The sequence below is a fragment of the Aegilops tauschii genome, chromosome 5 (genome assembly GCF_002575655.3).
Source record: "Aegilops tauschii subsp. strangulata cultivar AL8/78 chromosome 5, Aet v6.0, whole genome shotgun sequence".
Classification (NCBI taxonomy): Eukaryota; Viridiplantae; Streptophyta; class Magnoliopsida; order Poales; family Poaceae; genus Aegilops; species Aegilops tauschii.
Genome location: NC_053039.3, coordinates 560,949,293 through 560,976,496, shown reverse-complemented (window position 1 = coordinate 560,976,496; position 27,204 = coordinate 560,949,293). Strand labels below are relative to the sequence as shown.

At 47.0% G+C, this 27,204-nt stretch overlaps 4 protein-coding genes across 9 annotated transcripts; all 4 read right to left on the bottom strand.

The window, feature by feature from the left end:
- Positions 1-1,109: 1,109 nt before the first annotated feature.
- Positions 1,110-6,043, bottom strand: LOC109780930 (ATP-dependent zinc metalloprotease FTSH 5, mitochondrial). Its single transcript, XM_073499501.1, has 5 exons — positions 5,954-6,043; positions 5,072-5,213; positions 3,569-3,873; positions 2,996-3,472; positions 1,110-2,850 (listed from the first exon to the last, which is right to left on the bottom strand). The coding sequence occupies exons 1-5, from the start codon at positions 6,041-6,043 to the stop codon at positions 1,981-1,983; spliced, it is 1,884 nt and encodes a 627-aa protein (XP_073355602.1). The 3' UTR covers positions 1,110-1,980.
- A 1,587-nt stretch (positions 6,044-7,630) lies between these two features.
- On the bottom strand, positions 7,631-17,729 carry LOC109780946 (ATP-dependent zinc metalloprotease FTSH 4, mitochondrial). Of its 6 annotated transcripts, XR_012183430.1 has the most exons (8): positions 17,486-17,729; positions 17,065-17,238; positions 16,639-16,726; positions 16,194-16,346; positions 15,766-16,109; positions 15,193-15,669; positions 13,941-15,116; positions 7,631-7,723 (listed from the first exon to the last, which is right to left on the bottom strand). XR_012183430.1 is itself a non-coding variant. In XM_020339528.3 (6 exons), the coding sequence occupies exons 3-6, from the start codon at positions 16,219-16,221 to the stop codon at positions 14,175-14,177; spliced, it is 1,791 nt and encodes a 596-aa protein (XP_020195117.1). In that variant the 5' UTR covers positions 16,222-16,346; positions 16,639-16,726; positions 17,486-17,723; the 3' UTR covers positions 13,929-14,174. The 6 variants fall into 6 exon arrangements, 3 of the variants coding, with proteins under 3 accessions (XP_020195117.1, XP_020195115.1, XP_020195116.1); XR_012183431.1 differs by lacking the exon at positions 17,065-17,238 and having other exon boundaries at positions 17,486-17,723; XR_012183429.1 differs by having other exon boundaries at positions 17,065-17,684.
- Positions 7,826-9,008, bottom strand: LOC141022197 (ATP-dependent zinc metalloprotease FTSH 4, mitochondrial-like). Its single transcript, XM_073498418.1, has one exon. The coding sequence runs from the start codon at positions 8,974-8,976 to the stop codon at positions 7,912-7,914; it is 1,065 nt and encodes a 354-aa protein (XP_073354519.1). The 5' UTR covers positions 8,977-9,008; the 3' UTR covers positions 7,826-7,911.
- On the bottom strand, positions 9,072-11,252 carry LOC123494125 (ATP-dependent zinc metalloprotease FTSH 5, mitochondrial-like). Its single transcript, XM_045228814.1, has 5 exons — positions 11,123-11,252; positions 10,330-10,476; positions 10,092-10,238; positions 9,658-9,974; positions 9,072-9,560 (listed from the first exon to the last, which is right to left on the bottom strand). The coding sequence occupies exons 1-5, from the start codon at positions 11,250-11,252 to the stop codon at positions 9,072-9,074; spliced, it is 1,230 nt and encodes a 409-aa protein (XP_045084749.1).
- Positions 17,730-27,204: the final 9,475 nt, after the last annotated feature.

Genomic DNA, 27,204 nt, shown 5'->3' with positions numbered 1-27,204 from the left:
ATGTGGGGTTAATCAATTTGTGAATTGTGGACTTAGTGGTAGTGGTCAATAGTCTAAATGCTCCCTGACCCACGTACTCGTCAGGGTTGAGTTGAGGGGGCAACCCATACGCTTATTGGGCTTCGAGTGGCTATACGCCAAAAAAGCTCACTTTCTATTGAGGCCTGTTGTGTCCTAAACTGTTCCAGAATATTATTTGTTACATAGGAAGATTCCAAAAGCACATTGATGTTCGAAACCTAGTTGACCGCCCATATTCATTCATTGTTCATTCTATTATGGAACCGAACCACAGAGCTACCTAGTGCAATTGGGATTTAAAGTCCCATGCTTGAAACTACAGAGGATTTCCAGTCCTCTGCTCTACCAGCCAGAACCTAAAAGGACAGTTCACACCCGATTTGACACAACTAGACTTGAAACATTGCTTGTCAAGAGCACATACCCGGTACAGAATACTTTTTTGAGTATGCTGGTAAGGTCTGGTCATCTGCTTATGTGCTTGCACTTCTGCGTAACTAGGGGTGCCAGTACATCGTACTTTCATAATTGAATCAAAAGCGTCGACACATGAAAAATCTCTGTATACGATATTTATCACACAGAATGTTGTTCTTTCAACATGATTCCTCAACAATTTTTTCATTGTCACTGACTCTCCATTCTCTCTGTTTCACTTTGGTTTTTGACTAAAAATTATCATGATGAATTTCTCTTACTGCTTGGTTCCGCATTGGATTTTGGAAACTTTGGTTTAGAAAGTGGCGTCATGACCGTGCTACTACCACCATCTAAATGGTTTCCATGCTCCGTTGGATGATTTGACGATATCACAGTATCAAGCTAGAACGGTTTGAATTTGTAGGGCGGGAAATAAACCTCATCCTTTGGTGCACACTAACCGATGAAGCCCAACGCTCTTTCGAACTGAGTTATTTTCACTTTTTCTAACAAGAAGTTCGAGTAGTTAAGTGCAAAAGCGGTAAAGCTTTCTTCCATCCTTCCTAGATCCTCGAGCTTGCACCCACTCGGCGCCTTTTCATTGTTCGTTCTGAGGTGGATTCGAACCACTCCGTTTGGATTTCGAGTCGAAAGGGCCCGACAAAAGATGATTTTCAGTCCTATGCCCACCGCAAGCCAAAACGGGATTTTTCTATTTTACACCCACACAATTGGGATTTGATCAAATAGCAATGTTTTTTTTTCTTATTTGATTCGGATACTGTCAATCTACTGTCCATCTTTCTCTTTAGTTTTCTCCTTTCTTTCTCCTCACCCTATCTCCATTGGATGAACTTACTAAAGAATAATATCTAATCAACTATATTGCAAAAATTTCTTCAACAACACCCATGTTGCAAGGAACTGAAGACGAAAAAAAAAATCTGCAACGTCGCCTATGTTTCAAAAAGTTTCTGCAACATGAGCTTTATTGCAAAAAGGGTTCTGCAATACCACCTTTGTTGCAATCAAGAAAATGGAGATCTAACGGCTGCTGCGGATCTTTTAAGAAGATCCACCGGCCGACGCGTAGCAACCCTCTATAAAATTTGCGCTTTAAGGCTAGGTTTAGCTAGAATATCACACACACAGGGCTTTGGCTCCAGTAATCATCCATAAAAAAAAAAGAGGTTACAGTCCAGCAATCACGAATATTCTTATTATGTTTTGCAGCTGGGGTAAATTCATGCGCTAGGGCTGTGAACCTGCATTTTTCACACAACTCGCTCATTCACAGAAACCCCATTCAGTTCCAACAGAAATCTTGCGGTGCATTCATGCTTGAGGCTCCAACAGAGATATTGGGGTACATTCATGCTTGAGGCTCAAAACAGGAGGCTTTACTACAACATCACATTCTCTTCACACTTGAGAAACACTTAAAGTCAGCGAAATTCGGACGGTACACATCGCTCTTTACATTTTGCGTGCTTGCGACAAAAGTATCAGCAACAAAAGTACTTTTGTAAGCGTCTCCAATTACTGCTGACCATTCTTAGCATCGCCTATTTGTTCTTGTGTTGACACCGGTTCCGTGATCCCGTCGCCAGTGAGAGAAGGTGTTACCTGATTCTGCTGGCTATTGTTGCGACCATCTGCTTGTTGTTCTGTCAATACTAGTTTGATGATCTCGTCGCCAGTGAGAGTTCCATGCTTCAGCAGGGCGTTTGCTAGCGCATGAAACTCCTTGTTGTGCTCCGTGAGAATCGTTTTCGCATTCTTGTAAGCGTTATCCAATAAATCTTTCACCTCCTCATCAACCAGGGCCGTTGTCTTGCCATCACCACCATCACCGTCGTTGCTGTAGGAAACAAGGCCGACCCGCTTGCTCATGCCATATCTGGTGACCATGTCTTTCGCTAATTTAGTAGCCTTGCTTAGGTCAGAGGAGGCACCAGTTGTGATCCCGGTTTCTCCAAATATAAGCTCCTCAGCCACCCGCCCTCCCATGAGGACATCCAGCCTCGCCAGCATCTGCTTCCTCGAGAGTTCCAGTTCGCTGTCTTCCCCTGGCAGTTGTGTCACCATGCCGAGAGCCTTTCCCCTTGGCATAATTGTGGCCTTGTGGACAGGGTCAGCACCGTCCGTGAGGATAGCAACAAGGGCGTGACCTCCCTCATGGTAGGCAGTCATTTTCTTCGAATGATCAGATATCACCGCTGACTTGCGTTCGCTGCCCATGATGATCCTGTCCTTGGCGTACTCGAGGTGATCCATCCCAACAGCATCTGCCCCATCCCTTGAATCCTTGAGAGCAGCATCGTTCACTAGGTTTGCAAGGTCTGCACTTGAGAACCCAGGTGTCGCCCTCGCAATGGTCATTGCATCCACACCCTCGGCTTTACACACCTGCATAGAAGAATTCATTGAGAAAAGGGTCAAAGCCTGACATCATTGATTGCAATTTTTTGTTGGTAGCTTACCAAGCTAGCCGCTTGGTATCAAAGCCTGACATCAGATGCCATGAAAAACAAGTAAAGCCTTATTTACATACCTTTGACATGTAAGCCTCAAGGATCTGCCGGCGGCCCTCAACATCTGGGGTAGGAACATGGATTTGACGGTCAAGACGCCCAGGCCTGACAATGGCTTTATCTAGCGACTCCGGGAAGTTTGTCGCGGCGATCACAATGATCCCTTCATTCTGCCTGAAGCCATCCATCTCAGAAAGCAGCTGGTTCATGGTCTGCCTCTGCCACGACGGGTCTAATGCGTGTCTGCGCCCAGCAACGGCGTCAATCTCATCGATGAATATTATGCAAGGAGATCGCTTCTTTGCTACACGAAAGAGCTCCCGCACTCTCTTAGCCCCAAGACCCACATACACCTCCTCGAAATCACTGCCACTACATGCAAAGAAAGGGACGCCGGCTTCTGCGGCCAGAGCCCTTGCCAACATGGTCTTCCCTGTGCCGGGTGGGCCGGTAAGCAAAACACCCTTTGGAAGCTTGCCACCAAGGCGAGTGAAACTCTGCAAAGAATGTAAATCCAGGTCAACAACTCGGCATCGAGAAAGAATTGTTGAATTAAGACACCTGCAGGCAGGTTGATGGAATGCCACACTCACCTTGGGATCTCGTAGGTAGAGAACTATGTCCTCAAGGTCAGCCTTGGCTTCGTCGACGCCCTTTACGTCACTGAATTTTGTGCTTAAATCCGCAGCCGCTTGTTTCAAAGCATCGAATTTGCCAACTTCTTTGTCGTCGCACATATCAATCAAAACCTTAAGGCCATAGATTGCAAAGCCAGTAACTACAAGGGCTCCACAGGTACGCAGAAGCTGCTTTTTAAGCAGGCCTTTCTCTATTATGTAGTAGGGTGCACTGGCTGTACCAAGAACACGCCCTTCCTCCCTTGCCGCACTTGAAACTCCTGCATAGAGAATAGAATCCATCCGTGCACACAAAAGTTGTCAAACCAATTTGTGTGTTTGTCATTTAATAATGGGTATAAAGCTCATCCTACTCCTAACTCATAAACATGACGAAAGAAAAAGGCGGCTACCTCGATTTAGAATTTTCATGAAGCTCTGTTTAACTCTTCCCATATCGCTCCTATGAATCTCTTTAGAAGGAGAAGCGACACCAGAGTGCTAGCCCCGTACCCCCTGACCAACAAAACTTCACCAGTACCTCTGCTGTAGATTTCTGAGCACGATGGCTGCATTTGATTAAGCACCAAGAAGAATTTACAACCTCAATGGCAACAATCAACCAAAAAGGCGTGGTAGAATGTAGTAATAAGAATAGTAACCGAAAACAGGTTACTGTCCACGTTTAAGTCAGGCTAGTACTAGCTCGTTTGGCAGTTGCCACAAAAGAATCAAGGATGTGTGGTGAAGAGAGAAATTGGCAGCAGGTGCCCTGACAGCACGAACTGAAGCCGCCGCCGCAGCTACAAGATTCTTTGCAGCCTGTAAACATGGAAATTAAGCTGGTCGGGTATTCAACAACGGCAACAGCAATCGTCGCAACTCCTAATTTAAGTGGCTCGAAATTGAATCGGCAGCCCAACACATAAATTAGAGTGGCATCGATCTGAAACGCAGGCAGACAGTGCCTTGCAGCTGCAGTTTCAGGATCAAGTAACATGTATAAAAGCACACACAGAAAAAAAAGACAGAAAGAAATACCCTGGACGGGACAGGAGTCGCGGGGAGAATCGCTGGAGATTTGTATGCGATTGCTCGGCGATTTCAGGTCTGCTTTTCTCCGCCTCTTATCTTAGACTTGTTGCTAATCCCTCCCTGGACTTGAGTGGACGCGCCGTATTTAACTGCATATCTCCAGTCCAACTCTGGCAAGCACGGCCACGGCAACGAACTCTGCATCCGGATTCCGGACCCGAATCCAGTACAGCTTCAGGCGAGAAAGAAAGACCGGATCACAGCCGGTGCTCGATTCTACAGAATCAACCCCAGACATGGAGAGGAGCGCGAGAGTCCGCACATCCGATCGAATCACCGGAATCCGACTCTGAACCCACCCCAAATTGGTCTCGGTGGACAGCTAGCTAGGGCTTTGAACGCCGTATCCAGAGAAGAAGAAGGTGAGCCGAAGGCGGAGCTCACCTGTGCCCGGCCGGCCGTGCTCCAACGGCTGCGCGCCGGGGCAATGCATCGCATCCTCGGCGGCCTCCTGCAGATGGGGGGTCGTCGGCGTGGCCGACGCTAGGGGGGAGCAGTCCACCAAACCAAAACACAACTTTGATTTCTGGAAGAGTTTTTTTTATTGCAAAAGATGCTTTTCATTGCTTCCAGTAATGTTACTGTTATATGTTGTGATTCAAAAGGCTAACTTCTGAGGAGCGGAACAAAACGGAGACCCGTCGGCAGGAGGAGGCTTGGGCCATAGCGGAGTGGTAGGGGCGCCGGGGGGAGGGTAGCAGGGTAAGTGATAAGTTGATCAGTTGTAAATCATCGGCGTTTGTAACCTCTTCCAATATAGTGAAGATTTGTTGGCTGACGCCCGTGGGTTCATTTTTCCTTCGTGTTGGAGGGATTTTTCACGTTATATCTTTGTGTTTTCTCTGTGTCGATTTCATTCTTCGTCGTTTCATTTGTCTATGATATCTCTAACAATTACATTGTTCACAAGAAATCTATGATTAAAATTAGGGGCCTCATCGTGCCAAGTATAACCAGTTTTATCTGTGAAACAAACCCTAGCTAATTCATGTGCCACCAATTAGCTTCCCGGCGGCAATGCCGAAACTTATCATTCCTATATCACGGACAATATTCATACAAGATTTATAAATTGAGACTGCTTGATCATACCACCATTGTTACTCTAAGCATGTTTCGATGACTTCTAAACAATCTGATTCTGCTTGCACTCTATTACATCCCATTGCATTTCTCAATTCAATCCCAAACTTTAGCGTCAGTGGTCATCCATAGTAACTGTTGAAAAAGCCAAAACACCCCCAACATTCTTCCCCCGTGCCGCACAGGCCCTCTCAGCAGGATAGCAAGGCACAACAGGAGCCTCAACCTGCGGTGGAGCGCGAAGCCCTTTGCCTCGACCATGACGCGCCCCATGATGGTGCCTACAACCGCGCCACCGTCACGCTGCGTGGGCCCAAGGCCAGGCCCAACTTCAGCGGCGGCAGCACCAGTCGTGCCTGGCTCCCTGGCGGCGGGCGCGGCCCTTTGGAGGGCGCCCCGACGATCGCGACAACGGGGCCACGCGCGTGTGCTGGGGCTCACCCTGGTCATTGGCACCAACTAGAGAGAGGAGGAGATCCTCGACCTCGACGCCAGCGACTTTCATCCACTGTTCCAAGCCTCCATGGGCGCTGCCCCCCATCCAGCGACGAGATTCCGGCCATAGAGGTCCTTGAACGAGCTCATCACTGAGAAATTGAGATACAGCCTACTAATTGTGTTTTTATTGTTTGACTCAGGGGTGCTGTGTAAAATCATTTGTGGTTGTATAAATAGCTCTCCACCTCAACCATTCATGGTTGGTTGCTCCTTGTGATTTAAGACGACTATTTTCTGAGCAAATCATCTTGCTGGCGAATTTGAGAGAATCCCATTTGATGACAAACTCAAAGCCTAATAGCAAAGTGATTGAGCATCATTGAAGAAACTGATCAAAGTTCACTGAAGACTTATTACTTTTGAAGACCGGACATCTTCCAAATGGTTAAGTGCCCGTTCAGAGCATCCAGCTTGTGGACTTGCCAGAGAACAAGATTGTGACGGTCCGGAGATCACCACAAGATCTACCCCGAGTGTTGCGAGTGATGAGGATTTAGCTCAAGGAGAATAGGGTGAAGACTTCCGTTTCTTCTGAGTTTCAGCTCAGCCCCTTCAATCAGACGTGAAGTTGCGCAAGCAACTTGAACCAGAATTTCTCAAAGAATTTTTTTATTATTTTTGATGTTCGTTGTACTGCCATGATTGAAGATGAATAGATCAGAGGTTTTCCCCAAAAAGAGAAAGAATTGCTTGCTTCCCTCTCTGAAGACTTTGTTGAATGCTTATCTAATCCGCTGCTTTGCTCAGTGCTTAGTTTTGTATATAGTTTCATCGTACTGAAATGTCTCGGTCTCTTTGATCGACTCGTTTATTTGTACTGCTACTTCGTTGCCATGCTCTCCTCTGTATTGTTGTCTTTGTTTCAGTTCTGGTTGCATGCTAAGCTTAAGTTATTCTTCAGTATCTCTTCATACTGTTCTGATTTTGTTATGTTTACTCTATTTTTCTTCGAAGAGCTAGTTTTTCTCAAAGAATCTATTGTAACCTCCCACTCACCCCTCCCCCGCTAGTTGATTAATTTGATCTTACACGGGGTAGAAAGTTTCAACGGTTACGGCTGAGAGGGTTAAACCCTCAAACCAAAACCATCATGTTTTGAAAACGGTTTTGGTCAAGGGTTAAACCCCGACCAAAGTTCAGGAGACTAATATGGACTTATTGATTAACATTGAGAACCAAATGCAACCAATGAAAAAGACAAATAGAGGATCAGAGACAAGGTCATATCTTTTTTTACATGCAGACAATAGTGGTTGGACCCTTCGCCGACCCTGCGCAAGCGGGAGCTACATGCACCGGGGTGCCCTAGTAGACAATAGGTTACAGACTTATAGTTAGTCACTGGCGCACATGATACACTTATGGAAGCGCCTAATGGTATTTTCTATATTGTTTTGCAGCTGGGGAAAAATGTATGAGATTGCATTTAGATATCTTTGCCCATTCACAGCAACACTATTGCATTTCCGATAGAAATCTTGGGGCACATTCATGCTTTAGACCCAAAACAAGAGGTTTTACTGGTTCAGAACACAATATGTAAAACTACAAATTAAAACACGCCCCATTATAGTCACACTTGAGAAACACTAGCCGGAGAAATCCAGACCGTGCACATCGATTACTCTTTACATTTCGTGTGCTTACAACAGAAGTATCAGGAACGGAAGTACTCTTGGAAGCGCCTCCACGGCTAGGGCGAAGAAGGTGTTTCCCTGTACCTGCTCACCATTGTTAGCATCACCTACTTGTTGGTCTGTCGACACCGGTTCCGTGATCTCGTTGCCGGTGAGAGTTCCATCTCCTTGTTCTTCTGTCGATACTGGTTTGGTGCTCTTGTCACAAGTGAGAGAAGATTTTCCCTGGTCCTGCTGACAATTGTTAAGATCATCTACTTGTTCTTCTGTCGATACTAGATTTGTGATCTCACCAACAGTGAGTGAAGGTGTTTCCTGATTCTGCTGGCTAATGTTAAGATCATCTGGTTCTTGTCCTGTCAATACTAGTTTCACCATATCTTCACCAGTGAGAGTTCCATGCTTCAACAGGGCGTTGGCTAGCGCATGTAACTCTTTGGTGTGCTCCGTGAGAATCGCTTTTGCATTCTTGTGAGCGTTGTCCAGTAATGCTTTCACCTCCTCAGACACCAGGGCTGTCATCTTACCATCACCACCATCGCCGTTGTTGCCATAGTAAACAAGGCCTACCAGTTTGCTCATACCATACCTGGTGACCATGTCTTTCGCCAGTTGAGTCGCCTTGCTTAGGTCAGATGAGGCACCGGTGGTGATACCAGTCTCTCCAAATATAAGCTCCTCAGCAACCCGGCCCCCCATGAGTACATCCAGCGATGCAAGCATCTGCTTCCTCGAGAGTTCCAGCTCGCTGTCTTCCCCCGGCAGCTGCGCCACCATGCCAAGAGAATTTCCCCTGGGCCTAATGGTGGCCTTGTGGACAGGGTCAGCCCCGTCCGTGAGGATAGCAACAAGGGCGTGCCCACCCTCGTGGTAGGCAGTCATCTTCCTGGATTGATCAGATATCACCATCGACTTGCGCTCGCTGCCCAAGATGATCCTATCCTTGGCATACTCGAGGTGATCCATCCCAACAGCATCTGCCCCATCCCTGGAAGCCTTGAGAGCGGCGTCATTCACTAGGTTTGCAAGGTCTGCACCTGAGAACCCGGGCGTCCCCCTCGCAATGGTCATCGCATCCACACCCTCTGCTTTACACACCTGCATGGAAGAATTCATGGAGAATAGGTTAAAGACTCGCATCATAGACCACAAAAAATAAATAAGCCTTATATACGTACCTTTGACATGTGCACCTCAAGAATCTGCCGTCGGCCCTCAACATCTGGGGTAGGAACATGGATTAGGCGGTCAAGACGCCCAGGCCTGATGAGGGCTTTATCTAGCGACTCTGGGAAGTTGGTCGCGGCAATCACAATGATTCCGTCATTCTGCTTGAAGCCATCCATCTCAGAAAGCAGCTGGTTCATGGTCTGCCTTGCCCACGGCGGGTCTAATGCACGTCTGCGCCCAGCAACAACGTCAATCTCATCAATGAATATTATGCAAGGAGATCGCTTCTTTGCTGCACGGAAGAGGTCCCGCACTCTCTTAGCCCCAATACCCACATACACCTCCTCGAAATCACTGCCACTGCACGCAAAGAAAGGGACACCGGCTTCCCCGGCTACAGCTCTTGCCAACATGGTCTTCCCAGTGCCGGGTGGGCCCACAAGCAAAACACCCTTTGGAAGCTTGCCACCAAGGCGAGTGAAACTCTGCAAAGAATGTAAATCCAGGTCAACAACTCGGCATCGAGAAAGAATTGTTGAATTAAAACACCTGCACGCAGGTTGATGGCAATGCCACACTCACCTCGGGATCTCGTAGGTAGAGAACAATGTCCTCAAGGTCAGCTTTGGCTTCGTCAACCCCCTTTACGTCACTGAATTTTGTGCTTAAATCCGTAGTCACTTCCTTCAAGCCATCGAATTTACCAGCTTCTGTGTCGTCGGAACTATTACTGAAACTATTAATCAAAAGCTTGATGCTATAGACTGCAAAGCCAGTAACTATAATGCCTCGACAGGTAAGCAGAAGCTGCTTTTGAACTAGGCCTTTCTCTATTATGTAGTAGGGTGCACTAAATGTACCAAGAGCAGGCCCTTCCTCCCTTGGTGCACATGAAATTCCTGCATAAAGAATAGAGTCCATCCGTGCGCACAAAAGTTGTCAAGCCAACCGTCATTTACGGATAAAACCTCAACTTACTCCTAGCTAGTAAACGTGACGAAAGAAAAGGCGGCTACCTTGATGTATCCATTTGATGAAGTTGTGCATAACTCTTTCTGGATCACCTCCTATGAATCTCCCTAGAAAGAAGAAGCGGTGCCAAAGTGCACACCCGCCAACAAAGCTTGACCGGTACCTTGGCTGTAGATTTCTAAGCACACCACCTGCATTGATGCACGAAGCAGAAACTCACTACCTCTGCCATATAGTTCATGTGTGTGGTGGAGAGAGAATCATAGCAGTCATATAAGATACCTGCTCCAGAAGGTGTATCTGCAGCGGGGGCCCTGAAAGCAGGAGCTGAAGATGCAGCTACAAGATTCTTTGCATCCTGTGGCTGTGACACATAAAAATTAACCCGGTCAGATAGTGTAACTGTAGTCAACAACGGCAGCCCATGATCTAAAACACAGCCAGACAGTGCCTTGCAGTTGCAGTTTCAGCATCGATAATCATCGAGTAATAACATGTAAAAAGAAAAGATTTGTGTTCCTTTGGACAGGAACAACCCTCCTGAACCCAGCGATTAAAGCGAAACCATCATCCTCATAACGTAAAAGAAAAAGACAGAGAGAGAGAGAGAGATCTAAGCCAACAAAGCCCCCTGATTTTCTCCCAAGCCTCCACCCAATCCTGCAAGCCCAATCCCCGTAGGTGCTCGAAATCAATAATCCGATACATACCCTGCTGGAGAGGGCGACAATCGCTCGAAATTTGTTTGCCTTGCTCGGCGATTTCAGGTCTGATTTTTCTCTATCTATACATACGCGCCGTATTTAACTGCATCGAGTGGCCGCGCCGTATTTAACTGTGTCGACGTGTCCGGCTCTACTACGCCGCACAGACCTGTACGGCGACGGCAACCAACTCTGTATCCGGACTCGTCGAATCGATTAAAGACAGCTTCAGGCGAGAAAGTTTCCAACCGGATTCATCAATCTACCAAATTAATGGAGAAATCTAACTCTCAACCCACCACAAATTGGTTTCGGTTCGATGGACAACTAGGGCCTTGATTCGAAAGCAGAGGAGATGAACCGGAGCTCACCTGTGAGGCCGGCCGTCACAAGCAGCGCTCCGCGCGCTCTCTCCACCGGCTGCGAGCGGGGGGCTGCGCGCCCGGCCGATGCATCGCGTCCTCGGCGCCGTCCAGATGGGGTGCCAAGGAACCCCGCCATGGAGTGGGGGCAGACGACCCAACCCGAGCATCTTCAGATCAACAAAACACACTCAAATTTTTTGGAAACATGGAAAACCAACTTTTTTTAACTCCCATTTAAGGAAAATGCACATATACATAGGGATGTGTACTTCACATTTCATGATAAAATACGTTTTCATATGATCTATGCAGGACTCCGACACCTATGGCCCACCCAAAACCACACCCTGACCCGCGTCTCCATCCCTTCCCCCTTCTCTGCATCCGCTTCCTCCCTGGCTGATGTTGCCGTTGTATCACCCGGGCCGTCCGCCAAGCCCTTGACGGACCTCCTCGACCTCCGCCACTCCACCTGATCACCACGCCGCTTTGCCTATGCCGTCGTTCCATACCTCTCCTCCGTCCGCTGCGTTAGTACCATTCGCCCACACGGTTGCTGTCCATTGGAGTCATCATGCCCGACAAGTGTTTGGTGAAATGATTGTACTAAAATTTTGACAAATTTTCTCCCTTCTTCGAAGCAATGGGTTCGGAGCATGTGGAAGAGCATGTTATCTATTTCAAGGGTCATCGAGTGCTAAATCGGAACAAAGGCACGGGGGCATTTGACGCTCATGGACGACTACTTTGCCCCCGATGCCCTATTCGCGAATAATTTTCGCCGGCACTTTCGAATGCGGAATTTTGTGTTTGATCGCCTCTATGGCGTCCGGTCCTATGATGACTACTTCATCTTGAAGGATGTTATAGGGAGAATTGGATTCTCTAGTTATCAGAAGTGCATGACTGCATTGCGGATGCTTGCCTATGGTACAGCCGCGGATTCGTGGGTCGAGTACCTCCAGATGTCTGAGAGCACATGCAAAGACGCCATGGTGAGGTTTGCTACTGTTGTGATCAAGGTGTTTGGAGCTTAGTACTTGAGAGAACCAACTGTTCGAGACACCGAAAGGTTGTGGTAATGGCGAACCAACATGTGGTTGGATGGTTAGAGGGATAGTGGTATCCCAGCCCAGTAGGTTTCAAGTCTTGGTGCTCGTATTATTCCTGCATTTATTTCAGGATTTTCCGTGATGCGCTTTCAGTGGGAGGAGACATTCCCGTCGACGACGAGGCGCCTACGCTGACTTCGTAAATCTCAGGATGATATGTCGGCTCAGTCTCTCGAAGGTGCTCATAGGGGTAGGGTGTGCGTGTGTGCGTTCATAGGGATAAGTGTATGCGCGTATGTATGAGTGCTTGTGTTTGTACTATGTTAAAAAAAGGCTATGATAATGTCTGAAGCAAGAGGGTGGTCAGGAATGCTCGGTCTCTTGATTGCGCGCACTGGAGATGGAAGAACTTCTCACATTGACATGTACGGGACTCACATTGACATTCAATGTGTTGCATCCGTCTCCCCTGTTTGCTAGGTTGACTGAAGGACGCGCTCCTCCGTGCAACTATATTGTCAAGTGGGCGTGAGTACAACATGGGCTATTATCTAATTGATAGTATCTATCTTTTGTGGGCGACCTTCGTTAAGATCATCTTTGAGCCAGTTTGTCAGAGAAGAGCTCACTTTGCCTAGAGACAAGAAGGAGCTCTAAAGGGTGTGGAGATCATTTGGAGTGCTCCAACCCCGTTTTGTAGTTGTTCGTGGACCAGCTAAATAATGGGATCCGGAGACCTTGTGAGAGATGATGAAATATTGTGTGATCATGCACAACATGATCATGGAGGATGAGGGCGACGATGTTGCCGGAGGTCTGGAATTTGAGAACATGGGTGATCCTATCCAACTTCAACATTAAAATCCGGCCACATTTGATGAGTTTGTCGAAATGCATCAACAAATTCAACGCCGAGCAACTCATGAGCAGTGTAAGGAAGATATGATTGAGCATTTGTCGGCAGATAAGGGGACAACTAAACATATGTGCGAGTTGAATTCAAGTTTGAACTATTTTATTTCGAAACTTAGTTGGATTATTACATTTACACTTGAACTACTGTCGTATTTTAATATTTAAGTGCTACACACTTAGAAAACCAAGGGATGATGTTTAGGGGACAAGGTTGGATGGTCGGCTCCCACACTTGTCTTCACGGACTGGTCTGCACCAGTCCACGGACAAATAGTGCATCCATTTTGGGGTCTGGAGTGGGAGATGCCCTAAGGGTGTCTCCAGCCGGCTGCCCTGCTCTTCCCCGATTGTTTGTCCGAACAATCAACACATGATCTGACAGAAAACCTTCAACCGCTCCCCCAAGTTGAGTTCATTTGTCCAGACTGTCCCGAATCGCCTACTCCCATCCTATTATGAGGAGATTTGGGACGGATTGAACTGTCCGTCACGTTAGCATGCAGATCCCACCTACCTGAACCCCATTTCCCCAACCCACTTTAGCTCTTTTCCTCCTCCCTTCCTCCCATGTCACCAGATGGTGACATGGGAGGAAGGGAACGTTGTGCTCGCATCCAAAGTTCGATCTCTCTGAGGTCGATATTCCATGGGAGGAGTCAATCGAGGGGTTCTCCACATCTTCGTATCATGAAGTGCTTTGATATTTTCTAAAGGTATCTACAATATTTGAATTTTCATGATATATCCTTATTAAATATCTATGTTTTATCATTTATTTGGAACATATTAATAAATAGTTCATGTTTCCTACTTTTAGTGATTTTGATTTCACGAAATACATGTATGAGGCACAATACTTTTGGAGCACATTCATGTTTGAGGCACAAGACAGGAGGTTTTGCTGGTTCAGAACACAGTATGCAGAAGTACAAAACACGTCGCATTCTCTTCAGACTCCAGAAACAAATGTCAGATGAAAATACGCATCGCTCTGTAGTATCTATCAGGCAAAGAAATATTTCTTCCTGTATAAGCGTCTCCAAGGCTAGGGTGGAGAAGGTGTTCCCTGATTCTGCTGACCATTGTTAGGATCATCTCCCTGCTGATTCCTTGATCTCGTCACCGGTGGGAGAAGGTGTTACCTGATCCTGTTTGCTATTGTTATGACCATCTTCTTGTTGTTCAGTCGATACTAGTTTCGAGAACTCGTCACCAGGAGAAGGTGTTCCCTGATTTTGCTGGCTACTGCTAGGACCATCTCCTTGTCGTCCTGTCGAAACTAGCTCCTTGATCGCGTCACCACTGAGAGTTTCATGCTCCAGGAGGGCATTTGCTAGCGCGTGGAGCACCTTGTTGTGCTTCGTGAGAAGCGTTTTGGCGTTCATGTAAGCCTTGTCCAACAATGCTTTCACCTCCTCATCAACCAGTTCTGACGTTCGCCCGCTCATGTTCTTCGTCTTGCCACCGCCAACATCGTCGTCATTGCTATAGGTAACAAGGCCGACCCGCTTGCTCATGCCATACCTGGTGACCATCTTTGTCGCCAGCTGAGTCGCCTGTCTTAGATCAGACAAGGCACCTGTGCCAACCCCTGCTTCTCCAAATATAAGCTCCTGGGCCACCCGCCCTCCCATGCACACATCTAAATTCGCCAGCATCTGCTTCCTCGAGACTTCGAGCTCGCTGTCTTCCCCCGGCAGCTGCGCCACAATGCCAAGGGTATATCCCCTAGGCATAATGGTGGCCTTGTGAACAGGGTCAGCACCGTCCGTGAGGATAGCAACAAGGGCGTGCCCACCCTCATGGTACGCAATCATCTTCCTGGCTTGATCGGATATCACCATCGACTTGCGCTCACTCCCCATGATGATTCTGTCCTTGGCATACTCAAAGTGATCCATCCCAACAGCATTTGCCCCATCCATGGAAGCCTTGAGGGCGGCATCGTTCACTAGGCTTGCAAGGTGTGCACCTGAGAACCCAGGCGTCCCCCTCGCAATGGTCATCACATCCACACCCTTGGCTGTAGACACCTGCATGGAAGAATTCATGGAGTAAAGGTCAAAGCCTCGCATTAGAGGCTGCAAAAAGTAAGCCTTACAAACATACCTTTGACATGTAAGCCTCAAGGATCTGCCGTCGGCCCTCAACATCTGGAATAGGGACAATGACTTGACGGTCAAAACGCCCAGGCCTGACAAGGGCGCTATCTAATGACTCGGGGAAGTTGGTCGCTGCAACCACAATTATCCCATCATTCTGCTCGAAACCATCCATCTCAGAAAGCAGCTGGTTCAGGGTCTGACTCGCCAACGTTGAACCTCCTGCGTGTCTGCGCCCACCAATCGCATCAATTTCATCGATGAATATTATGCAAGGAGACAGCTGCTTTGCTGCATCAAAGATCTCCCGCACTCTCTTAGCCCCAAGACCTACATACACCTCCTCGAAATCACTGCCACTGCACGGAAAGAAAGGGACACCAGCTTCCCCAGCCAAAGCCCTTGCCAACATGGTCTTCCCTGTGCCGGGTGGGCCAATAAGCAAAACACCCTTTGGAAGCTTGCCACCAAGGCGTGTGAAATGCTGCAAAGAATGTAAAACTAGGTCAGCAACTCGGCATCGAGAAATAACGTTGGATTAAAACACCTGCACGCAGGTCGATGGTAATGCCGCACTCACGTCGGGATCTCGTAGGTAGTGAACTATGTCCTCAAGTTCAGCTTTGGCTTCGTCAACCCCCTTTACATCATTGAATTTTGTGCTTAAATCCGTGGCCTCTTCCTCCGTGTCCTCAAGTTCTGCGTTGTCGACACTTACAGCCACAAACTTCGTGTAACTATCTTTGACAGCCTGAACGTAACTGTCAATCAGAACCTTAACGCCATAGATTGTAAAGCCAGAAACTATGAGGCCTCCACAGGTACGCAGAAGTTGCCTTTTAAGTAGGTCTTTATCTACTAAATAAAAGGGCGCACTGGCTGTACTGAGCACATGGCCTTCGTCCCTTGCTGCACCTGAAATTCCTGCATAGGGAACAGAAAAGATGCGGGTAAAAAGCTCATCCTACTCCTAAAATTAGTAACCGTGACTTATGAAAAGGCAGCTACCTCTATTTAGCATTCTGAAATTCTGCATAACTCTTTCCGGATCAATTCTATGAATCTCTTTGGAAAGAGAAGCGGTGCCATAGTGCACGCACCGTACCCTGTGACCAACAAAGCTTGATAGGTATCTCTGCTGTATATTCCTAAGCAAACTGCCTGCATTGATTATGCACCAAACCAAGCAGAAACTTACAACCTCAATGGCAACAACCAACCAAAAAGACGCGGTAGAATGCAGAGTAATAAGGATAGTACTCCCTCTGCAAAGAAATACAAGAGCGTTTAGTGATCTAAACGCTCTTATATTTCTTTACAGAGGGAGTAACAGGTTGCAGGCCACGTCAGGCTGGCACTAGTTTGCAGTTGCCACAACAGGATACCAATCAAGGCTGTAGTTCATGTGTGTGGTGAAAACTGAAAGGAGAAGCATAGCAGACGTATAAGATACCTGCTCCAGAAGGTGTATTTGCAGCAGGTGCCCTGAAGGCAGGAAATGAACGTGTCGCCCCCGCCACAGCCACAACATGCTTGGCAGCCTGTGAGACAAATACAGGCAAACATTAACACGGCATAAACAACGGCAACAGCAATCGCAACCCATGAATTAACACGAGTGGCATCGCTCTGAAACGCAGGACAGGCAGTGCCTTGCAGCTGCAGTACTCCCCCCCCCCCCGTCGTTGCGGAAATACTTGTCGTGGAAATGAATACAAATGGATGTAAAACTAAAATACATCTAGATACATGTATTCCTCGGACAAGTATTTCCGGACGGAGGGACAGAGGAACAACCTCCTGAACCCAAATAACAGAGCGAAATCATAATGAAAACGCAGCACAGGGGAATCAGATAGGAAGACAGATGACGGAATACCATGGAGAGCGCGAGCCGGCCGGCCATGGTGGACAGGACAGGGCAGGGCAGGACGTGCTGCTGGGGATATGAGAAGAGGAGGCTCGAAATGTGCGCGCTTTTTGCCTGCCTCGTATTGCTGCTGTTAATCCCTCGAGACTAGAGTGGCAGACGCGCAACATTCTACGCACAAACCTGCACGGCAACGGCAACGAATTCTGTATAGCCGGACTCGAATCGATTGCAGCTTGAGGAGAGAGTTCGAATCTCAATCACGCCGGATCCACGCAAAGAATTCGCACATTCGAATCGCCCGGATCCGACTCTGAACCCAAACCGGTTCAACGGGTAACTGGGGATTTGGTTCGAAAACACGCGCCGCCGTATCTGGAGAAGAAGGGCATGGACCGGAGCCGGAGCCGGATCTGGTGGCGGAGCTCACCTGTGACTGTGAAGCCGCCCGTCACGAGCAGTGCTTCGCGCGCTCTCTCTCTCTCTCTCTCCACCGGCTGCGAGCAGGGACCCGCGCGTCGGATCGATGCATCGCGCGCCGTGCAGATGGCCGGGCGAGAGACAGGGGGGTGGTGGAGCTGGGTCGTCGGCGTGGCCGCCGTTGGGAGCTCGCTCCGCCAATGACTGATGCAGGGAGCAGCCGACCAAACAAAACGCATCTTTTGGAATGCCATGCTTTTTCAGACTCTACTTTAAAATACTTTTAAGAAAGAAGATTTTAAAACTTTGGGATATTTGGCTCCAAAAAAGCACTCAAATAATAAGTGTCACACGTGAGGCTGATGCCACTCCGGCCCCTCGTAAGGTGTTTTTCTCCGATTTTTTAATCCCTTCACTTATATTATTATTTTTAATTTTTGAGTTTTTTTACTATCCAAGTCCAAGGTGGTACTAATTTTTGGCGCATGCTTATTTAAAATAATAATTATGTTGTTTTTGTTATTGAGCTCCTGAAAAAAACTAGCCAGTCCATAAAAAGCCTTGTTCAATGATTAATCGTCCGATTTATCACTACTCGGAGGCTGGCTGATAAGATTATATCATATCATCACGGTTTATCATTTGGGCAGATTTATCACTCTGACAAGCGATTTATCGAGAATCTACCGATAAACCGGTCTTATTCTTACCACTATGTGTGCAAGTATTATGTTTATTTGTATTTTGTGGATGTTATGTAATGTGTATTGTTGCCCTATTTTGTTTGTCATTGTACAAGGATTCAAAGCCAAGTAATCAAGGTAACACTTCTGTCCAATTTTGTTTTTTTGTGTGTTGAATATGGCATACTTTAGTGTTGGAAACCTGGGATTTGCAAACAAATAGCTGATTAATAGTCGATCGATAAAATCAATTAATCGTCCAATTTTTTATTAATCTCTAATCCCTACTTGACCAAAACGATAACATTAAGTGATATCCTCAATATTGATAAAGGGTACCCTTAAAGTTGAAAAAAGATCCACTATTGCCCTCGTTATATCTATGTTAGAAATTTTTAAAATTCTGAACAATATTTGAAATTTTCGGACAAGTTTGAATAGAAAAATAAAATCGGAAAGAAAAAGGAAAAGGAAAACAGTTTTTAAAAAAGAACCGATAATGGAAAAGAAAAAAAGTTAAACAAAAAACTTAAAAGAAAAACTAAAAGCCAAAATAAACCAGAAAACCAGTGAAAAAAGTGTGTTTGTAAAGGTTACCAAAACCGGTTGCTCGCTGTGGTCGAGTGGGCTGCTGATCCACATTACTGCAGAGTCTCAGCCATGTGCTCGCTTTGGGCCTATAGTGCCTGGGCCTAGGGCTGCTTCACATGGATCCAATTCTTGGGCCACCCTTTGTGCTAAAACAGAGGGTTTATTGATGATATCCCACACGTTGCTGCGGGAATTTATATTAGTATATACTAGCAAAAGGGCCCATGCGTTGCAACGGGACAATAAAATAACACCTTCAAATTGATGATATCCCACATCCATCACAAGTCTGGCGCTCCATTGTTGAAGGGCGGGATGCACTAAAGCTTGGTCTTGTGAAACGCATCGGATCGGGAGAAGGCACAAATATTTGGCACGACAACTGGATCCCCCGCGATTTCAAACTGCAGCCGGTCTGCCCAAGATCGCCGGACCCTCCTCAACATGTTTCAGAACTGATAGACCATGTCACTTTCACATGGAAAAGCACAACGCTCCAGGAACACTTGTATCCGATGGATGTGGAGGCAATCCTCAACATTCCCCTCAGCAGCAGAATGCGAGAGGACTTTTGGTCATGGCATTACGATCAAAAGGGGATATTTACAGTAAGCTCAGCTTATAGGCTGCTCACCGCGACAAAGCAGCAGCGTACAGACTGGCTTGAACACAACGACGGGCACTCTAATGGCAAAGCGGACAGCCGTTCATGGGTAAAGTGTTGGAAATATGCCCTAGAGGCAATAATAAATGGTTATTATTATATTTCTTTGTTCATGATAATCGTCTATTGTTCATGCTATAATTGTATTGTCCGGAAATCGTAATACATGTGTGAATACATAGACCACATCGTGTCCCTAGTAAGCCTCTAGTTGACTAGCTCGTTGATCAACAGATAGTCATGGTTTCCTGACTATGGACATGGGATGTCATTGATAACGGGATCACATCATTAGGAGAATGATGTGATGGACAAGACCCAATCCTAAGCATAGCATAAAAGATCGTGTAGTTTCGTTTGCTAGAGCTTTTCCAATGTCAAGTATCTTTTCCTTAGACCATGAGATCGTGCAACTCCCGGATACCGTAGGAGTGCTTTGGGTGTGCCAAACGTCACAACGTAACTGGGTGACTATAAAGGTGCACTACGGGTATCTCCGAAAGTGTCTGTTGGGTTGGCACGGATCGAGACTGGGATTTGTCACTCCGTGCGACGGAGAGGTATCTCTGGGCCCACTCGGTAATGCATCATCATAATGAGCTCAATGTGACTAAGGCGTTAGTCACGGGATCATGCATTGCGGTACGAGTAAAGAGACTTGCCGGTAACGAGATTGAACAAGGTATTGGGATACTGACGATCGAATCTCGGGCAAGTAACATACCAATTGACAAAGGGAATTGCATACGGATTGATTGAATCCTCGACACCGTGGTTCATCCGATGAGATCATCGTGGAGTATGTGGGAGCCAACATGGGTATCCAGATCCCGCTGTTGGTTATTGACCGGAGAGGCGTCTCGGTCATGTCTGCATGTCTCCCGAACCCGTAGGGTCTACACACTTAAGGTCCGGTGACGCTAGGGTTGTAGAGATATATGTATGCGGAAACCCGAAAGTTGTTCGGAGTCCCGGATGAGATCCCGGACGTCACGAGAGGTTCCGGAATGGTCCGGAGGTGAAGAATTATATATAGGAAGTCAAGTTTCGGCCACCGGGAAAGTTTCGGGGGTTACCGGTATTGTACCGGGACCACTGGAAGGGTCCCGGGGGTCCACCGGGTGGGGCCACCTATCCTGGAGGGCCCCGTGGGCTGAAAGTGGAAGGGAAGCAGCCCTTAGTGGGCTGGGGCGCCCCCCTTGGGCCTCCCCCCTGCGCCTAGTGTTGGGAACCCTAAGGGGGGAGCTTCCCCCTTGCCTTGGGGGGCAAGGCACCCCTTCCCCCCCACTTGGCCGCCGCCCCCCTTGGAGATCTGATCTCCCAAGGGCTGGCGCCCCCGCAGGAGTCCTATAAATAGTGGGGGGGGGGGGGGGTGGGAGGGCAGCACGCAACAGCCTTGGGCGCCTCCCTCCTCCCCTGCAACACCTCTCTCTCTCTCTCTCTCTCTCTCGCAGAAGCTCGGCGAAGCCCTGCCGGAGACCCGCTACATCCACCACCACGCCGTCGTGCTGTTGGATCTCCATCAACCTCTCGTTCCCCCTTGCTGGATCAAGAAGGAGGAGACGTCGCTGCACCGTACGTGTGTTGAACGCGGAGGTGCCGTCCGTTCGGCACTCGGTCATCGGTGATTTGGATCACGACGAGTACGACTCCGTCATCCACGTTCATTGGAACGCTTCCGCTCGCGATCTACAAGGGTATGTAGATGCACTCCCTTCCCCTCGTTGCTAGTAGACTCCATAGATGCATCTTGGTGAGCGTAGGAAAATTTTAAATTATGCTACGATTCCCAACAGTGGCATCATGAGCCAGGTCTATGCGTAGTTACTATGCACGAGTAGAACACAAAGAAGTTGTGGGCGTCGAGTTTGCCAATTCTTCTTGCCGCTACTAGTCTTTTCTTGTTTCGGCGGCATTGTAGGATGAAGCGGCCCGGACCGACCTTACACGTACACTTACGTGAGACAGGTTCCACCGACTGACATGCACTAGATGCATAAGGTGGCTAGCGGGTGTCTGTCTCTCCTACTTTAGTCGGAACGGATTCGATGAAAAGGGTCCTCGTGAAGGGTAAATAGAAATTGGCAAATCACGTTGTGGTCATACGTAGGTTAGAAACGTTCTTGCTAGAAACCTGCAAACCACGTAAAAACTTGCAACAACAATTAGAGGACGTCTAACTTGTTTTTGCAGCAAGTGCTATGTGATGTGATATGGCCAGAAGATGTGATGAATGATATATGTGATGTATGAGATTGATCATATTCTTGTAATAGGAATCACGACTTGCATGTCGATGAGTATGACAACCGGCAGGAGCCATAGGAGTTGTCTTTATTATTTTGTATGACCTGCGTGTCATTGAATAACGCCATGTAAATTACTTTACTTCGTTGCTAAACGCGTTAGCCATAGAAGTAGAAGTAATCGTTGGCGTGACGACTTCATGAAGACACAATGATGTAGATCATGATGATGGAGATCATGGTGTCATGCCGGTGACAAAGATGATCATGGTGCCCCGAAGATGGAGATCAAAGGAGCATGATGATATTGGCCATATCATGTCACTATTTGATTGCATGTGATGTTTATCATGTTTTTGCATCTTATTTGCTTAGAACGACGGTAGCAAGTAGGATGATCCCTTATAATAATTTCAAGAAAGTGTGCACCCTAACTGTGCACCGTTGCGAAGGTTTGTTGTTTCGAAGCACCACGTGATGATCGGGTGTGATAGATTCTAACGTTCGAATACAACGGGTGTTGACGAGCCTAGCATGTACAGACATGGCCTCGGAACACACGCAATACACTTAGGTTGACTTGACGAGCCTAGCATGTACAGACATGGCCTCGGAACACGGAGGACCGAAAGGTCGAGCATGAGTCGTATAGAAGATACGATCAACATGAAGATGTTCACCGATCTTGACTAGTCCGTCTCACGTGATGATCGGACACGGCCTAGTTAAACTCGGATCATGTTTCACTTAGATGACGAGAGGGATGTCTATCTGATTGGGAGTTCATTAAATAATTTGATTAGATGAACTCAATTATCATGAACTTAGTCTAAAATCTTTACACTATGTCTTGTAGATCAAATGGCCAACGTTGTCCTCAATTTCAACGCGTTCCTAGAGAAAACCAAGCTGAAAGTTGATGGCAGCAACTATACGGACTGGGTCCGGAACCTGAGGCTCATCCTCATAGTAGCCAAGAAAGATTATGTCTTAGAAGCACCGCTAGGTGATGCACCAATCCCACAGAACCAAGACGTTATGAACGCTTGGCAATCACGTGCTGATGATTACTCCCTCGTTCAGTGCGGCATGCTTTACAGCTTAGAACCGGGTCTCCAAAAGCGTTTTGAGAAACATGGAGCATATGAGATGTTCGAGGAGCTGAAACTGGTTTTTCAAGCTCATGCCCGGGTCGAGAGATATGATGTCTCCGACAAGTTCTTCAGCTGTAAAATGGAGGAGAACAGTTCTGTTAGTGAGCACATACTCAGAATGTCTGGGTTGCACAACCGCTTGTCTTAGCTGGGAGTTAACCTCCCGGATGACGCGGTCATTGACAGAATCCTCCAGTCGCTTCCACCAAGCTACAAGAGCTTTGTGATGAACTACAATATGCAGGGGATGGAAAAGTCCATTCCCGAGGTATATTCAATGCTGAAATCAGCGGAAGGGGAGATCAGAAAAGAACATCAAGTGTTGATGGTGAATAAAACCACTAAGTTCAAGAAGGGCAAGGGTAAGAAGAACTTCAAGAAGGACGGCAAGGGAGTTGCCGCGCCCGGTAAACCAGTTACTGGGAAGAAGTCAAAGAATGGACCCAAGCCCGGGACTGAGTGCTTTTATTGCAAGGGAAGTGGTCACTGGAAGCGGAACTGCCCCAAATATTTAGCGGACAAGAAGAAGGCCGGCAACACCCAAGGTATATGTGATATACAAGTAATTGATGTGTACCTTACCAGTACTCGTAGTAGCTCCTGGGTATTTGATACCGGTGCGGTTGCTCATATTTGTAACTCAAAGCAGGAACTACGGAATAAACGGAGACTGGCAAAGGACGAGGTGACGATGCGCGTCGGGAATGGTTCCAAGGTCGATGTGATCGCCGTCGGCACGCTACCTCTGCATCTACCCACGGGATTAGTTTTAAACCTCAATAATTGTTATTTAGTGCCAGCTTTGAGCATGAACATTGTGTCTGGATCTCGTTTAATTCGAGATGGCTACTCATTTAAATCCGAGAATAATGGTTGTTCTATTTATTTGAGAGATATGTTTTATGGTCATGCCCCGCTGGTCAATGGTTTATTTTTGATGAATCTCGAACGTGATGTTACACATGTTCATAGTGTGAATACCAAAAGATGTAAAGTTGATAACGATAGTCCCACATACTTGTGGCACTGCCGCCTTGGTCATATTGGTGTCAAGCGCATGAAGAAGCTCCATGCAGATGGACTTTTGGAGTCTCTTGATTACGAATCATTTGACACATGCGAACCATGCCTCATGGGTAAGATGACCAAGACTCCGTTCTCCGGAACAATGGAGCGAGCAACCGACCTATTGGAAATCATACATACCGATGTATGTGGTCCAATGAGTGTTGAGGCTCGCGGAGGATATCGTTATGTTCTCACTCTCACTGATGATTTAAGTAGATATGGGTATGTCTACCTAATGAAACACAAGTCTGAAACCTTTGAAAAGTTCAAAGAATTTCAGAGTGAGGTTGAGAATCAACGTGACAGGAGAATAAAATTCCTACGATCAGATCGTGGTGGAGAATATTTAAGTCACGAGTTTGGTGCACACTTAAGGAAATGTGGAATAGTTTCACAACTCACGCCGCCTGGAACACCTCAGAGAAATAGTGTGTCCGAACGTCGTAATCGCACTCTATTGGATATGGTGCGATCTATGATGTCTCTTACCGATTTACCGCTCTCATTTTGGGGTTATGCTTTAGAGACTGCCGCATTCACTTTAAATAGGGCTCCGTCGAAATCCGTTGAGACGACACCGTATGAATTATGGTTTGGGAAGAAACCTAAGCTGTTGTTTCTAAAAGTTTGGGGATGCGATGCTTATGTCAAGAAACTTCAACCTGAAAAGCTCGAACCCAAATCGGAAAAATGCGTCTTCATAGGATACCCTAAGGAAACTATTGGGTACACCTTCTACCTCAGATCCGAAGGCAAGATCTTCGTTGCCAAGAACGGGTCCTTTCTGGAGAAGGAGTTTCTCTCGAAAGAATTGAGTGGGAGGAAAGTGGAACTTGATGAGGTGATAGTCACCCCTTCCGAACCGGAAAGTAGCGCAGCGCGGGAAAATGTTCCTGTGGTGCCTACACCGACTGAGGAGGAAGTTAATGATGATGATCATGAAGCTTCGGATCAAGTCACTGAACTTCGTAGGTCCACAAGGACACGTTCCGCACCAGAGTGGTACGGCAACCCTGTCCTGGAAATCATGTTGTTAGACAACGGTGAACCTTCGAACTATGAAGAAGCGATGGCGGGCCCGGATTTCGACAAATGGCTAGAAGCCATGAAATCCGAGATAGAATCCATGTATGAAAACAAAGTATGGACTTTGACTGACTTGCCCGATGAGCGGCGAGCCATAGAAAACAAATGGATCTTTAAGAAGAAGACGGACGCAGATGGTAATGTGACCATCTACAAAGCTCGACTTGTCGCTAAGGGTTATCGACAAGTTCAAGGGGTTGACTACGATGAGACTTTCTCACCCGTAGCGAAGCTGAAGTCCGTCCGAATCATGTTAGCAATTGCCGCATACTATGATTATGAGATATGGCAGATGGACGTCAAAACGGCATTCCTTAATGGCTTCCTTAAGGAAGAGTTGTATATGATGCAGCCGGAAGGTTTTGTCGATCCTAAGGATGCTAACAAAGTATGCAAGCTCCAGCGCTCAATCTATGGGCTGGTGCAAGCATCTCGGAGTTGGAACATTCGCTTTGATGAGATGATCAAAGCGTTTGGGTTTACACAGACTTATGGAGAAGCCTGTGTTTACAAGAAAGTGAGTGGGAGCTCTGTAGCATTTCTCATATTATATGTGGATGACATACTATTGATGGGAAATGATATAGAATTCTTGGAAAGTATAAAGGCCTATTTGAATAAGTGTTTTTCAATGAAGGACCTTGGAGAAGCTGCTTATATATTAGGCATCAAGATCTATAGAGATAGATCAAGACGCCTCATTGGTCTTTCACAGAGTACATACCTTGACAAGATATTGAAGAAGTTCAGTATGGATCAGTCCAAGAAGGGGTTCTTGCCTGTATTGCAAGGTGTGCAATTGAGCACGGCTCAATGCCCGACCACGGCAGAAGATATAGAAGAGATGAGTGTCATCCCCTATGCCTCGGCCATAGGGTCTATTATGTATGCCATGTTGTGTACCAGACCTTGCCGTAAGTTTGGTAGGAAGGTACCAAAGTAATCCCGGCAAGGAACACTGGACAGCGGTCAAGAATATCCTGAAGTACCTGAAGAGGACTAAGGATATGTTTCTCGTTTATGGAGGTGACGAAGAGCTCGTCGTAAAGGGTTACGTCGACGCTAGCTTCGACACAGATCTGGATGACTCGAAGTCACATACCGGATACGTGTATATTTTGAATGGAGGAGCAGTAAGCTGGTGCAGTTGCAAGCAAAGCGTCGTGGCGGGATCTACATGTGAAGCGGAGTACATGGCAGCCTCGGAGGCAGCACAGGAAGCAGTCTGGATTAAGGAGTTCATTACCGACCTAGGGGTGATTCCCAATGCGTCGGGCCCGATGACTCTCTTCTGTGACAACACTGGAGCTATTGCCCTTGCGAAGGAGCCCAGGTTTCACAGGAAGACCAGGCATATCAAGCGTCGCTTCAACTCCATTCGTGAAAGTGTTCAAAATGGAGACATAGATATTTGTAAAGTACATACGGACCTGAATGTAGCAGATCCGTTGACTAAACCTCTCCCTAGGGCAAAACATGATCAACACCAGGACGCAATGGGTGTTCGATTCATCACAATGTAACTAGATTATTGACTCTAGTGCAAGTGGGAGACTGTTGGAAATATGCCCTAGAGGCAATAATAAATGGTTATTATTATATTTCTTTGTTCATGATAATCGTCTATTATTCATGCTATAATTGTATTGTCCGGAAATCGTAATACATGTGTGAATACATAGACCACATCGTGTCCCTAGTAAGCCTCTAGTTGACTAGCTCGTTGATCAACAGATAGTCATGGTTTCCTGACTATGGACATGGGATGTCATTGATAACGGGATCACATCATTAGGAGAATGATGTGATGGACAAGACCCAATCCTAAGCATAGCATAAAAGATCGTGTAGTTTCGTTTGCTAGAGCTTTTCCAATGTCAAGTATCTTTTCCTTAGACCATGAGATCGTGCAACTCCCGGATACCGTAGGAGTGCTTTGGGTGTGCCAAACGTCACAACGTAACTGGGTGACTATAAAGGTGCACTACGGGTATCTTCGAAAGTGTCTGTTGGGTTGGCACGGATCGAGACTGGGATTTGTCACTCCGTGTGACGGAGAGGTATCTCTGGGCCCACTCGGTAATGCATCATCATAATGAGCTCAATGTGACTAAGGCGTTAGTCACGGGATCATGCATTGCGGTACGAGTAAAGAGACTTGCCGGTAACGAGATTGAACAAGGTATTGGGATACCGACGATCGAATCTCGGGCAAGTAACATACCGATTGACAAAGG

Excerpts from the sequence above, each read along its gene's own strand:
- LOC109780946 (XM_020339526.3), bottom strand. The coding sequence starts at position 17,091 with ATGGCCGGCCGGCTCGCGCTCTCCATG. Across the intron at positions 16,727-17,064 it reads GCCGGCTCGCGCTCTCCATG|GCTGCCAAGCATGTTGTGGC; the intron begins GTATTCCGTCAT and ends TTTGTCTCACAG. Across the intron at positions 15,670-15,765 it reads ACTACCTACGAGATCCCGAC|CATTTCACACGCCTTGGTGG; the intron begins GTGAGTGCGGCA and ends CATTCTTTGCAG.
- LOC141022197 (XM_073498418.1), bottom strand. The coding sequence starts at position 8,976 with ATGACCATTGCGAGGGGGACGCCCGGGTTCTCAGGTGCAGACCTTGCA.
- LOC109780930 (XM_073499501.1), bottom strand. The coding sequence starts at position 6,043 with ATGGGGCGCGTCATGGTCGAGGCAAAGGGCTTCGCGCTCCACCGCAGG. Across the intron at positions 5,214-5,953 it reads CTATCCTGCTGAGAGGGCCT|AAATCAAAGTTGTGTTTTGG; the intron begins GTGCGGCACGGG and ends AAACTCTTCCAG. Across the intron at positions 3,473-3,568 it reads TCTACCTACGAGATCCCAAG|AGTTTCACTCGCCTTGGTGG; the intron begins GTGAGTGTGGCA and ends CATTCTTTGCAG.
- LOC123494125 (XM_045228814.1), bottom strand. The coding sequence starts at position 11,252 with ATGGCGGGGTTCCTTGGCACCCCATCTGGACGGCGCCGAGGACGCGAT. Across the intron at positions 10,477-11,122 it reads TGTGACGGCCGGCCTCACAG|ATCATGGGCTGCCGTTGTTG; the intron begins GTGAGCTCCGGT and ends GCTGTGTTTTAG. Across the intron at positions 9,561-9,657 it reads TCTACCTACGAGATCCCGAG|AGTTTCACTCGCCTTGGTGG; the intron begins GTGAGTGTGGCA and ends CATTCTTTGCAG.